Source organism: Eubalaena glacialis, chromosome 8, assembly GCF_028564815.1.
Source record: "Eubalaena glacialis isolate mEubGla1 chromosome 8, mEubGla1.1.hap2.+ XY, whole genome shotgun sequence".
Lineage (NCBI taxonomy): Eukaryota > Metazoa > Chordata > Mammalia > Artiodactyla > Balaenidae > Eubalaena > Eubalaena glacialis.
Window position 1 is genome coordinate 116,281,993 of NC_083723.1, and position 14,622 is coordinate 116,296,614.

Genomic DNA, 14,622 nt, shown 5'->3' on the forward strand with positions numbered 1-14,622 from the left:
CAGTTGGCAAGACAGTTTTTTTTTTCTTTTTTGAAAGTAACATTACAGTGATAAATTGAGTATACTATGGATGCAGGAATAAACAAATGAAACTGTGGTGTAGAATAGAGAACCCACAAACAGACCATGCATATATGGAAAGGATATATGACGAAAGTGGCATTCTAGATCACTGGGTAAAGTATAGATTATTCAGTAAATGATGCTAGGAAAATTTGTCATCCATAAATCAATAGAAAAAAGTGAAATTGGATCTCTACCTTACACCTTAGGCAAAAGTCAATTCTTGGTTATTTAAAGAGTAAAAGGAAAAACTAAAAATTTTGCAAGAGGGGAACTCCCTGGCGGTCCAGGGGTTAGGACTCGGTGTTTCCACTGCTGGGGGCCTTGGTTTGATCCCTGGTCAGGGAACTAGGATCCTGCAAGTCGTGTGGGGTGGCCTAAATAAATAAACAAACAATAGGAGGTAAAAATTAAGGGGGAACTTTCCCCCTTCTTTAGAAAATAAATTTTTGGGGAAGAAAATATAGGACAATGGCTTTATAATTTGGGGGTGTGGAGTTTTTTTTTTTTTTAAAAACAAAAACTTGAATGTAGAAAAGAGTGATAAATTTAACTTAAAAATAACCTTTTTTTAAACCAAAAATCACCATAAAGAAAGCAAAATGACAAGTCACAAACTGCCAGAGAAGATATTTGAAATAATATAACTGAAATACAATCTGAAACATGTAAAGACCTACAAAGCAAAAAGAATATGATCTAGAATATATGAAAACCTACGGAGCAATAAGAAAATGACAGCTTAGTACAAAAATGGTCAAAGACACAGGCATTTCACAGAGAAGGAAATACAATCTATTAATATATGAAAAAGTGGTCAACCTCATTAATCCAGGAAATGAAAACTAGAAACTGCAGTGAACTTTCAAGACCTCCATGCTAGCGAATTTCAACACATTTGAAAGAACAAAGTGTGAAGGAGGATGTTGTAGACCAATGGAAACTAGTGGGGGGAGTGTAAATTGGCACCTCTTTTTGAGGGAGATTAACTTGCCTTGTTTGAGAAATCATTTTGATATTGTTGAAATTTCACCTAGTTATTCCACCTTTAAGGTACACTCTATAGGAAACTCTTACCCATGTGGCCCAAGAAACAGGTCCAAAGGTGTTCATAGCAATAATGTACATAATAGTACAAAACTGCAAACAACCCCAAGGTTCATCCACAGAGAATGGATAAATAAATGCTCACACAGTAGATTATCATACAGCTGGGTAAATGAATTACAGTTATCCTGTAACAGGAATAGCTTTTATAAACATAATGTTGCTCTGGTTGTGGAGGATATTTGTTATAGCATGTTATTTTTATAAAGGTTAAAATCAAACAGGTATACAATATTTTAATGGATAGATATCTATATGATAAAACTATTCAAAAAGGAATGATAAATACAGAATTCAAGATGAGTTACCATAGGAAGCTGAGGGAAGGAACAAGGGGTAGGACACAGAAGAAGCACACATGTGCAGTGGTACCACTGGTGATGTTTTACTTAAGTTGGGTGGTGGGATTATGGGTACTTAATTTGTTTGCTTTAGAATATACCTATATGTTACATGTATTTTTATATGTATTAAATATTACATTAAAAGAATAGCAGTTTTCATAAAAATATCCTAAGTATGGATAATGTATAGGGCAGTGACCCTGTTAATAGCTAACATTTAAAAAACACTCCTGCATTTTACATTTTTATAGTCACTATCTTATTTAATCACTAACAATTCTGTGAAATAGGTACTATTATTATGCCTATTTCACAGATGAGCAAATTTAAGTTTAGGCAGATTAGCTTGCCTAAGGTCACATAGCTAATCAGCAGTGGCCCTCAGATTCAAATCCAGGCCTGATTCCAGAACCCAGGTCCTTCAACCATTCATTCATATTGACTCTCTGGTACCTCCTCATTTTATTTATTTCCAACCTGAGGATCAGAAAGATCAAGACATTTGCCTAATGTCACATAATTAGCTTAAAGCATTTCTGTGGCAAGGATACAAGTATCCTAGGTTACTATCTTCTGGGATTTTTTCCAATTTACCATAGTGGCAGATCCCTAATTGATAAAATGTGTTATACAGATAAATGAGGAGTAATGTTAAAGGAAGAGAATGGGACCCAGAGGGTTCTCAATAAAACACCTGTTGGTTTGAGGTGCAGCCCATGGTTTGAGAGTTTATAAGGATCATTAGGAACCAGAGCAGATGATGCAGTGTGATCTAAAAGAGAGGGGATCTAAGATCTTGTCTCTGACATAACATTACTGCTCAAGGCCCCATTTTTTTCTTGTATTTATTGAGGTGTCATCAATAGGTGATCTTTGAGGTCTTTAGTTAAGGCAATGGATTCTGAAGCCAGAGTGCCTGGGTCAGAATCCTTGCTGCACTGATTACTAGCTCTATGAGAATCTCTGAGCCTTAGCTTCCTCCTCTTTAAAAATGGGGACAATAATAGAACTCACCTCATGTGTTGAAAATTAAGTGACTTACTCTAGCTACCTTAAAACAGTGCATAGCATGTAATTAAGTATTATGTGTGTTTATTATTTTCTTGCTTGGATAGTCTGTAGGTATGTTGGTGGATAAATCATCATCTATTTCGGTAGTGCATGGAATTCCCATTTCTTTACCTTGCCTGCCAGGTGAACTCCCATTTATTTTAAAAAACATATCTCAAATGTTATCTCCTCTTTCAAGTCTGTGACTATTCCAGGCAGAATTTGGTCCCTTCTCTGTGCAAATATGTATATTTTGTATCTATCTCTTAAAGCATTGGTCACATCGTTACATAATTTTTTGGTAGATATGTCTCTCTTGCTTTCTAGTCCATGATTTCGTGCACCTGGTACACTTCCTGTCACGTAGTAGATGCTCAAGAAATGTTAGATGAATGAGTGGCAGTACAGAAATAAGATTTAATTTCTAGTTCATTTATTTTCCATTATTTTTCCTGAAATCCAACGATATTAGAAAATGAATCTAAAACTTGAGATAAAAACAAAAGTGAAACTTGTGGAAAATTTATTTATTCCGTATATATTTATTGAGGTTCTACTATGTTCCAAGGACTGAGCTTAGGGCCAGATGGTATTCAGTGAGTAAAACACCAAAAGGGTACATTATTAACAAATTACTCGGAGCAACAGGCACCTAACCATAATTGTCCTGGACAAACTGGGAAATATGAACACTCTTCTTATAAGAAATTTATACTGCAAAGATGAAAGTCGTCCAAAAATAACCCTAGGAGTTCAATCTAGGTTGCCTGGACAACAGGTTATCTGGGAAAAGATAACCTGTTTATCTTTCTTTCACTTCTTTCACTTATGTGAAGCACTTATGTGTTTCACATAAGCTCAATTCCCACAGAATTGATGACTTTCTCCTTCTAACACTGGGAACTAGAACATCTAAGGTCCCCGGGTGTTGGTCAGCTGGCCTTCCTAGACAACTCCTGTAATAGCTGGCTTCCCAAATCCAGATTTTCTGGCATTAGGCAGACTGTTTATTTTCCTACTGACAAAGTTGCTTTCACACTTTTGTTACAAGAAGTGAGACCAATAGAGAGGATGAGGTATCTCCATTGGTGTACAGATGTATACTGCTAACCTAACAGTGCCCAGGTCCCTCTGTGTAGTCATAGGAGGATGAGGAGGAACCATGCTTTCATTTCTGTTGTTGATATAAAAGTTTTCTCTTACTCCAATAAAGCCTATTCCTTAACTCAGACCATGTGATATTATAAAATTTATCTTGAATTCTGTTGCATGCAGAAGGATATTTAGAAGAGATTCTCAGTATACAGTATACTATGAGGAGTTTATATTTTGTGCAGTTGCACTGGGAAGCCAGTGAAGTGTTTTAAGTAATGGAGTGGAATGATCTAATTTACACTTTAACAGGATCATTCTTGTGGCTGTATGGAGAATGTATTATGGGAGAAAAGATTAGAAGTAGAGAAATAGGTTAGGAGGCCATTGAGCAGTTCATATGAGAGATCATGGTAGCTTGGACCACGGTGGAGGCAATGGAAATGGAAAATCATCCATGTTAGCCACATACAGAATGTATTTATGCATATATAGTTTGAGGGTGGGCCTTTAGGATCCTGATAAGATGCTCACTTAGACTTATTACTGGCCATTGTGCATTCTCCAGGTCAGGACTTTAAGGGACTTGGAAGGCTGCATACCACTTATCATTTTGTATATATTGCTGATCTCTCTGCTGTGTACACTCAACTCTACTGATTTCCTTCTGTGTTCTTCAGATTACTGAACTTTGATTGGTATAAATGGATATTATCTATGATTTGTGTTGATGTCAGTCCGAGTGTACTCCTGACGTTTATCAACACAATTGTCATGCAGATTAGTATCAGAAGCGGGAATGATGCAAAGACCTGGACCATGATGTCTAAGTCCTTGTGGAGAAAGTGTCAAGAATAATGACGGAGTGGAAGATGATCTCAGAATGCCTTGTTAGTCTGCTGATCTGTGTTTTGAAGTGTATTCTCTCAGCTCTCTCTTCAGGGTCTCCCAACTGAAAAATCTCAGCTACGGTCAGGAGGTCCCCTCCACACAGGTCTCTCTCTCTCTCTCTCTCTCTCTCTCTGAGTGGTATCATGGTATGGTGCCCCACTGTTCCTAGCCCTGAGGTACTGCACTATCTGTTTATGGCTTCCCTGTACTCTGTCCATCATTTTGTAAATAATCCCTTTTTAAAACTCTTCTAGAATTACCCAGTTTATGCAGATTATTTTCTGCCAAGGCCCTCACTTATATACTTACTTTGGTCTTTTACTCATGGACATATATACACTACTAAATGTAAAATAGATAGCTAGTGGGAAGCAGCCACATAGCACAGGGAGATCAGCTCGGTGCTTTGTGACCACCTAGAGGGGTGGGATAAGGAGGGTGGGAGGGAGACGCAAGAGGGAGGAGATATGGGGATATATGTATATGTATAGCTGATTCACTTTGTTATAAAGCAGAAACTAACACACCATTGTAAAGCAATTATACTCTAATAAAGATGTTAAAAAAAAAAAAAGAATGAAGGAAAGCAGGTACATGATCTCTAAGTAGTTTTTCTAGATGTCTGCAACCTGGGATGCCACAATATCACAGCTCTAGTATTTATCCCTCCAACAAACTGCAGGCTTAATAGAATTGGACTTGGAGTATATGTGGTTATTTGGTTGACCATGGCCAACATACATTTTGGAAGCAGCCATTACTAATGCTATGGTGTTAGTTATAGTATGATGGTTTTAGTATTTATGTTAAGAGATGAGAATGGTTATAACTATGGGCTCATAATTCATATCACTGGTACCTGATGGAATAATAGCAGTGATGATGATGATATTCAACAAAAGTCATTTGGGAAATTGAACTCTGGTCACCAGCTAATTTGGTGTACATGGAAACACACTGTCCTCGGAAAGAATCAAAACATGAGAGAGAAAAATGACAGTTAACCCTAAATTGCTCAATAACAACTTAAGAAAGGTACAAGTTCTAATTTTGGAAGGGGTAAAAATAATAAGGGTAGTAAAAAAGTATGATTGAACTGAAATGGTAAGTGAAATGCATTCTGATATGTTGTATATTCTAAACTTTTTCATCATGGATAATTCTAATACATGGGTAGAGGAATCTTATCAGTGTATTTCTTCTTATGAGGGGAGGTAAAAGGTGTTACAATGACAAAAATCTGAATCTATAGAACTGAGGCCCTGAGAAAAAAACTGAACAGGGTCGGTGGTAGGTTGCAGGATCAGCCCTACAACTGGTCTGAGGTTCTGTTACAAGACTCCCAGGGACAGCTGGGAACTGGCCTTATTCTAATTCTGTAGCACGGAGTTAAGGAAGCATTTGGGCCAGGTTGTCAAGTTAGCCTGAGAAAGCTGAGGACTTATGCCTGAGTGTCTCTACGATGCTCTGTAACCGTAGCGTACACCACATAATGCCAAGACTGATGAGGTTCACTAGCTCAGGTGAGTGGCTCCTTGGCATGTATCCCTCAGTCTGTTACTAGATAATGTTGCTGAACTCTCTGTTTTGTATCTTGATGGCATGGATTTCTTTCTTTACCCTTCAGATCAGTGTTTTCAAACAGTATTTGTAACAACTCGTTGGTAGGTTGTAAAATCAAGTTTGTGATATACAAGCAGCATTGAAAGAAATAGAATAGGATAGAAAATATCAGAATGCCACACATGTAGGAAGGGAAATATGGTTTTGTGAAACCTTTGTGTTCCAGTATTATATACATATATTGGGTTGGCCAAAAATTTCGTTTGGGTTTTTCATGACATCGTATGAAAACCCGAACGAACTTTTTGGCCAACCCAATATTTAGATTGTGACATGTATATGTATATATACATACATATATATGTTATATATATATATATATAAGACAATATAACAAGTATTACTATTGGTTATAATCAAAATCTGTAAGGCACTGTTTTGGCTGACAGTGTCTGTGTGTGTTTTCTGTCAGCCTGAACTATTACTGACATGTCAATACAGTGGTCGTCCCTCTGAAAAAATCCATACTTTGAGTAGCTCATATGTTACTTCATTATTGTTATCATTAAATATTCAGGTAGTTAAGAATTTCCGATGCTATGGCTCATTAGGGAAGAGCTTGTAGCCCCTTCATGTAAGGCATACTCTAAGAGACACACTTTAAAATTCTAATCCAGGACCATTGACACTGAACCTTTTCTATTTTATGAAAGTAAACCTATCTCCAGGGTGACTGTGATAGTGCCTTATAGTGGAATTCTGATATTTCGCCCTTTTGTATGTGTCCCTGAGTCCTCCCTCCTGAAGAGTAAGACTTCTCACTCTTCTGAGTGATTCTGTGCGACCCTTCTGGTGACACACCTTTCCATTCTGGGTGGCTCAGAACCCTTCTGCCTTTGAAACTGAGTCCAAATCCTGCATCTTCTTTGTGACTCAGATCTCTTCCTTCTCTGTGTGACACTGGACACTACTCTATTTGCATTTTGGCAAAGAGCTTCTGAGTTTAAATCATAGATGGAATGTGACAATCCATGTCGTCTCTGAAGAGGACAGACTAACCTGAAAGAGCAGAGAGGGTTTGCTAAATTGTGCTCCACAACAGACTAAATTGGGCAGAGACAAGAGACAGGTACAGGGAAGCAGCAGGTAGAGGTGATTAACAGAGATTTCAAGTTAGCAAGAGAGTGTTCATCCACAGAAGGAACGAAGATCAGGTCTGCCTAATAGCTGACATGCTGGGACTCACTGAGTGCGGGTTTCTGGTTCTGACTGCCACTCAGTTCATTCTGGGAATGCTGGGGCATAGTTTCACGGGTTGGTCAGTGGTAGCAGCTGGTTCAAGAACAAGAGAACCTCTTTGTCTGACTTCATCATCACTAACCTGGGTCTCTCCAGGATTGTTCTGCTGTGGATTCTCTTGATTGATGGTGTTTTAATGGTGTTCTCTTCCAAACTCCACGATGAATAATTTGCAATCATGCAAATTAGTGATATTTTCTGGACATTTACAAACCGTCTGAGCATTTGGCTTGCCACCTGTCTCAGTGTCTTCTACTGCCTGAAAGTCGCCAGTTTCTCCCATCCTACGTTCCTCTGGCTCAAGTGGAGAGTTTCCAGGTTGGTTGTATGGATGCTGTTGAGTACCCTCCTCTTATCATGTAGCAGTGCCGTCTCTCTGATCCATGAATTTAAGATCTATTCTGTTCTCAGTGGAATTGATGGAATAGGGAATGTGACTGAACCCTTTAGAAAGAAAAGAAATGAATATAAACTGATCCATGTTCTTGGGACTCTGTGGGACCTCCCTCCCTTAATTGTATCTCTAGCTTCCTACTTTCTGCTCATCCTCTCCCTGGGGAGGCATATGCGGCAGATGCAGCAAAACTTTACCAGCTCCAGAGATCCAAGTACTGAGGCCCACAGGAGGGCCATCAAAATCATCCTTTCCTTCCTCTTTCTCTTCCTACTTTACTTTCTTTTCTTTTCAATTTTGACATCCAGTTATTTCTACCAGCAACTGAGGTGATTATGATGACTGGAGAAGTAATTACAATGTTATATCCTGCTGGCCGCTCATATATTCTCATTCTGGGAAATAATAGGCTGAAGCAGATGTTCATGGAGATGCTTTGGTGTGAGCCTGGTCATCTGAAGCCTGGATCCAAGGAACCCGTTTTTCCATAGAGCATCTGCGGGCACAGGAGGGAGCCTAGGAGTCCTTAGACCTGGTTCAGGATTACGGGGCTCTTCCTGACCCTCCCGTGGCGCCACTTCTGTCGCATCAGTAGGAGAGACACTACTGCTTCATTCTGTCCCACTCGGGGACACTTCTCATGGCCTCTCCTTGTATGGTTGTTTTGGAGAGGGTGAAATAGTCTTTGGAAAGTGTCAGTGTGGTAAAACACTCACTATGTAGACATGGAGTTGTATTTTAATAACTATCAGCTCAACATAATGGGCTGATTATTAACTTTAACTTAAAGCTTATACTGATAGCAATGTAGTGATCTAGAGGGGAAAGGGTAAAAGCATTGCAGTCCCACAGACTTGGGTTTGAATTCTGGTTCTGTCCATTTTCCAAGACTTTTTGGCCTTAGGTGAGTTACTTTAATTACCTCTCTTCCCCCTTTTAAAAATGCGGACTGTGATACTGACCTCACGGGGTTTTAGAGATTCATGAGACAATGTGTGCCGTCATTTCAGCTCAGTATATTGTGTCAGCATGCAGTAGGTGAAGCTGTTAGTGTAACAGACCGTGAATTGTGTGGCAACAGCAATTCCCACAAGAGACCAGTTTCCACAAATCCACTGTGTAATGACAAGCAGTGGAATGAAAATCAAGACCCTTGGATACTAGGTTCTAATCCAGGCTGGTGGTTAAGTCATTTTACTTCAGTTTCAGTCGTCCTTTGCATTCCTTTATCATTTTGCTAAAGTAGATTTTCAAGTCATTTTAAATTTTTTAGACTGGGCAAAATCCAAACAGTTTTTTGGTTTGTTTAATTAACCAAGATGCATATCTGCTTTTAAAATTTCAGAGTTTTATAAAAAAAAAAAACCTAAGCAGTTTTTGTAAGTGTAATCACTTTTATTTTAATAAAATTATGTAGGCATTGATTTCCTTCCTGTCACCGAACAGTGCTGACAAGTCAATGAGAATATTGTTCCTTGAGACCTCAAACTTGTAAACATATTTAGGACACATGGCAATTCTGAATCTGGATTTCTATCACTAATGGGGCTCTCAGGTATAAAGTTTTGGGGCTAAGAATGTGTACCAGATGGCCTGGGTTCAAATCCTGACCCTGCCCTTACAAACTGGGTGACCTTGGGGAAGTTTCTTAACCTCTCTCTATTTCACTTTCCTCATTTGTAAAATGGGAATAGTAATAGTATTTTCTTGATAGGTTGTTGGAAGGAATGAGTGAGTTAACACGTGAAAACTGCTTAGAGTCCCACGTGGAGTACATAATCAATAAATACTGCTATTGTTGTTATTTTATGAAGGGGTTACATTCTGACATAGCATGAAAGATCACCACATTACTTGGCATTTTGTCATATGTAAGCAAAAATGAATTCTCGGGTTGTTCTGATTTATATATTCATTTTCAAAATTATAGGAATAAAATGTCTTTTGGTCTGTATTGTTTGCTTTCAAATTGATACATGCCTCTTGGGGCTGCTAGGAGAATTCCTAATCCTGACATAACTTAAAATTCTCTTTCAAAAAGGTATCTGTTGAAACTTATAAGAATGATTTAATATTCATTCATAATTCACTAAAAAAGAAGGATTCTGAAACGAGTACTTCTGTAACTAATAAAAATATCTGTGCTTCTTTTCAGCACAGGGAAGTTTAACCGTGGAATAACCATGCTGTCTCAGTTGGTGTCTGCTGTGTTCACCCTAAATCCTGCTCTTGGATTCATCTTCACCCACTCTGAACACTTGTTCCTACTTCCTGTCACTTTGACAGCTTCTCTACCTAGCCCTGACTTTCTGGTTCTTTAGCCCTTACCTGAGTTCCTGATTCTGCCTTCTGCTTTGGGTGTGGGGATTTTCTTCTCTTTTAATTGAACATAACATTTTACTAGAGATTTTGGCTTGGCTGTTGTTTGTTTCCTGGTGCCTTTGGCTAACTTCTGAAGGACTCCTCCTCTGACTGAGGAATTTCTACTGAGGCTCCATTAAATCCTACCCTGATGTAATAGATTCAGATGTGGTGCAGTAAACTTGCTCAAGTTACCACTACTGTTCATTCCACTGGAGCCTGGAATATGGATGGAAAATGTAGAATTTCCTGATAGGGAGCCTGTTGTGGTAGTCCAATTGGCTGAGTGCAGAGTTTCCTTCCCTGGGAGTAAATGAAATCAGATTCATAGGTGTGGCATTCCCAACCCCTCCCCTGTTTCCGCTTTCAGAGAAATTTGGAGGTGACACATGGAAAAGCTGAGACTTTGTTATGTGACTTCATCAATATGTGGACTGCCCTTAATCAAAGTCTGGGGTGGGAGTGGGGATATGGGTCTGAGTAGTGGGTGGGTTGCCGAGGAAAGGAGTCTTGCTGCTGGAGGCACACTGAAGGGAAGTTTAGCTATTTTGGAGAGGATATGGTCTTCTGAATCTACCAGGGAAAATACTTAATTTTTCAGCTCCTCACCAAGTCCCAGGCCATGGGGAAGAACTACCTAATGCCTCACTCCCTTTTTTGAGAAACCCTGGAAGCGGCCATTTTGTTTGTTTTGTTTTTCTTTCAATAAATTAACTTTAGTTGCTAAATCCCTTAAGACTCTTAAATCTAGTTGTTTCATGCACAAAGGACCAGAGCATGGCTTGGTTCCCCCACTGTGACCAGGGTCAAAGTATGGGAATGAGAATTGTCCCCGCATTTGGAGTCCAGTTACATGCTGGAGCTTGTTCCTAAGGCCACGTGTCTGTGCCATGCACATCTGTTCTTCGGTGTATTGTGGGGGGCTTTAGCACAGGAATCAACAGCAACTTATGACAGTACCTCCTGAAACCTTCCAAGTTTCCACCAGGGCCCCCTATGTTCCATGTCTCGTGGAATTACTCGTGTTTGATACTCTCTGACCTCTTAGGCTGAGTTCATAGCTCCTAACAGTTAATGAGATTGAACCATAGTTTGGTCCCAGGAGGATTATGAATGGAAAAAAACCAGACAAAACCAAAAACCCCCCAAAATTACATTCCAACATTTCTTAAACAGTTTCAGTGCTTACCAATGCTCTTTACCTTATACCAATACAATATCCCTGATATTTCCCAACTGTCGACGAACAGGGCTATCTAGAGGATCTGCAAGTTGTGTTTGTGATTTTCTTGATTTGGGATAAGTGGAAAGGAAAGTCAATGTTATTTGTTCATAATCTGGAAGAAGTTCTGTTTTAAGAAAACAAAAGTGACCTTATAAACTCCAACAAGTGCTGCTGATGCTTGTATATTATTTTCTGGTATTTCTACATTTTTCTGGACTAGAAAAATGTATAATGTAGTGGCTAAGAATGTTAGTTCTGGAATCACACATTTGGGTTCAAATCCTGACCCCACCACTTATTAGATGCATGATCTTTGGCAAGTTACTAAACCTCCTTGGACTTCACAGTTTCCTTTGCTATAGAATAGGCATCCTTCATGGGATTGGTGTGAGGATTAAACGTATAGAAAGTGTTTTAGCAACTAAAGCATAGTAAATGCATAACAAATATTAGCTATTAGTATTTTAACCTATCAAGGGTTGAGCTGGAAGTATGTACCTCTTGGAGTCCTACTCTTATGACACTGAATCAATGAAATTTATTGTTGCTGGTGGTATGAGGGGACATGATATAAGAGAAAGCCTACTGTTTTCAGCCCCCAGGGGATGGTGGGAAGGAGAAGAGGGAGAAAGAAAAGGGATTGCAAGTAGGGTAGGTGAGAGTCCTGGTTTTCCTCCTCTTTGAGGACTGGCTGAAAGCTCCCTGTTTGCAGTCAGTAGGAGCAAAGCACAGGCACAGACTCAGCCTTGAATGCTGGCAGGGCTAGCAGCAACCAAGGGACAAGGCCTCTCCCTGGAAGCCCAAGGAGACGAGGACACTGAAGGAGAGGACATGACACTTCTCTGCCATCAATGTGGTGTAGTTAACCTCAACCCTCTCCCAGTACACACCTGGACCCTAATTAAAGGAGAGAAGCATGGCATGGGGAGGATGTCTCAGAGGTTTTTATTTTTAAATTTAGAAAATGAACATTTTTCTGAAGATATTCTTTGCATTATCCCATTGGATTAAACTCTTCCCTCAACCACAGGTGGAGACTCAGGAGAAAAACTCTAACACTTTTAGACAAAATTAGGAACCTTATGTTTTCTCTACATATCTTAGTTTGCAGAGCGAGTAAATTTTGTTGCCCACACTATAATTAAATTGTCTGTGTAACTTGGTGGAGCTCGCCCAATGACCAGAGCAATATTTCCAGGTTAACCCTGAAAAATATGTTATCAGATGTTTATGAGTAGACTTTCCTCATGACATGTTCCGTCTAGCCTGGGTATCTATCTGTTGCCAAATAGGGTACTCACAGCCACAGAGAGGGATGATTTCTGAAGTTTTCTTGGTTGCTCAGGTTTGAACCCTTACTGCTCAGCTAGCAGATCTCTTTGAGATAGGGGTGGGTTCTGGCTACCTGTAGGACGCTGCTGTAATATTTCAGGAATAAATAAATTTCTTACTCCATTTTGATTCTGGATTATCCTGATTCTAGTTCATTCATTCATACCACAGACATTTATTTAACACTCTCTGTGCACTAAACACTGTACTAGATCAGTTCTTATTCTCAACAACATTGCATCTAGTGGGTAATAAAGACACAGAAATGAGTATTCCATGTCTACATCATTGAAACAGATGCTTCAAATATGATAAAGGAATCCTCTTATCACCAGAGGGTTCTGGCGCAGGTGATCTTTGTCTCTAGTTCCCTTTTCTGGCAGCCATGAAAATGTACTGCTCACTTCTCCTGCTGTGGGGAGCAAAGTTGACTGAGGGCTCCAGCTGCTGAGCTCCACACTTCCTGCAGGTTGCTGTCAGCCAGTGATGGAGACTGGGGGGTACTAAGGTAGCTCTGTTCTACTGAGACATGAGACTCTTCCAATAGGCAATTTTGGCCCAAGGACTCTCCATCAGCTTGGGTGAACCTTTTTTGGAACTGTGTTGCAGTCTAGGGCTCTTCCTATCCAATTCTTCTTCCTTCTCCCTCCCTTTTTATAGGTATCAGACCTACATTGCTGTCTGAATACTCTATTCACCTTCCTTTGCTCCCTGCCACCTAAAATCTCTTGAATGTCTAATCGTATTTCAGCCTATGCTTCTTGTCTTTTTAAAAGATATGTTAAGTGTTGTGTTTTCTCAAGTGCACTAGAATTTTGGAAATCATCCCAGATTCTTCCTTCTTCTTCAGCTTTAATATTTATTTGGTCACTAGATCCCTTTGGTTGTACTCTAAACATTTTTCTCTCAAATGCCCCCCTGTCTCTTTTTCTGCTCTTTTCAACCCATCAGAGTGACTGCAGCAGGATTCTAACTAGTTTCCTGTTTCCAATTCCATCCCCTTCCAGCAAAGCATTTCCACATTACTGGGATGTGGGCTTCATACAGTGAACATACAATCATGGCGCTCCTCTCTTAAAATCCTGCAGTGACTCTCCATTGCTTTGGATAAAGTCCAAATGCCTTAGCTTGGAATGAGAAGCCATTCATCACTTGGCCCCTATTTTCCTATCTGGTTTCATCTTCCAATTCCTTACTTTTTCAAAAGAACCTTGAACTACTTTAGTTCCCAAATATGCCATACTCTTCTAGCTGCTACACTCTCGCATAAGCTGCTTTCTTTGCCTAGAATTCCCTTTCTCACTTACCAGCTTTGTTAAATTCTCTTATCCTTCAAGACCTGTCTCCTCCAGGAAACTTTCTCTGACTTTCTCAGATAAAGTTAAGGACCTATTCTGTGTGTTTTCCTAAAATGTTAGATCAAATTACTGTAATGATTATTTATGTCCAAAATCTGTACCTATGGCGTAGATACTTCATGATCTGTCTCTTATTTATCTTTCCAGTTTTATCTCTCACCACTTCTTCCTCTCCTTGCATCCCCCCATTCTTCTGTTTTCTGAATTTACCACAATCTTTGTCACCTCTGAGTCTTCACGTAGAGTTCTCCCCCTGTTCTAATATCCTTCTCCCTCCCACTCTAGCCTTTTGCTTGGATGACCGCTTTGCATCCTCAAGAGTTAATTTATATGTCTCCTTAACGAAGCCTTTCATGAATATCCAAGGTTGTGTTAAATGCCCCTCCTGAACACTCCCACTGTACCCTTTGTTTTTCCTTATTATAGCACCTAATACACTGATCTAATAGTCTGTTTGTCTCTCCCACTATTCTGTGTGTTCTTTGAAGGCAGGTTGTGCTGTGGGTGATTCTTCTTTGTTTCCCCAGCACCTAACGTATAAGT

The 14,622-nt window shown here is 39.5% G+C and overlaps 1 protein-coding gene across 1 annotated transcript; it reads left to right on the plus strand.

Annotated features, from left to right (window-relative positions):
- Positions 1-7,342: 7,342 nt before the first annotated feature.
- On the plus strand, positions 7,343-8,294 carry LOC133096648 (taste receptor type 2 member 3-like). Its single transcript, XM_061198263.1, is given in 3 exon segments — positions 7,343-7,421; positions 7,424-8,110; positions 8,113-8,294. Coding segments are annotated over 3 exon segments (948 nt in total).
- Positions 8,295-14,622: the final 6,328 nt, after the last annotated feature.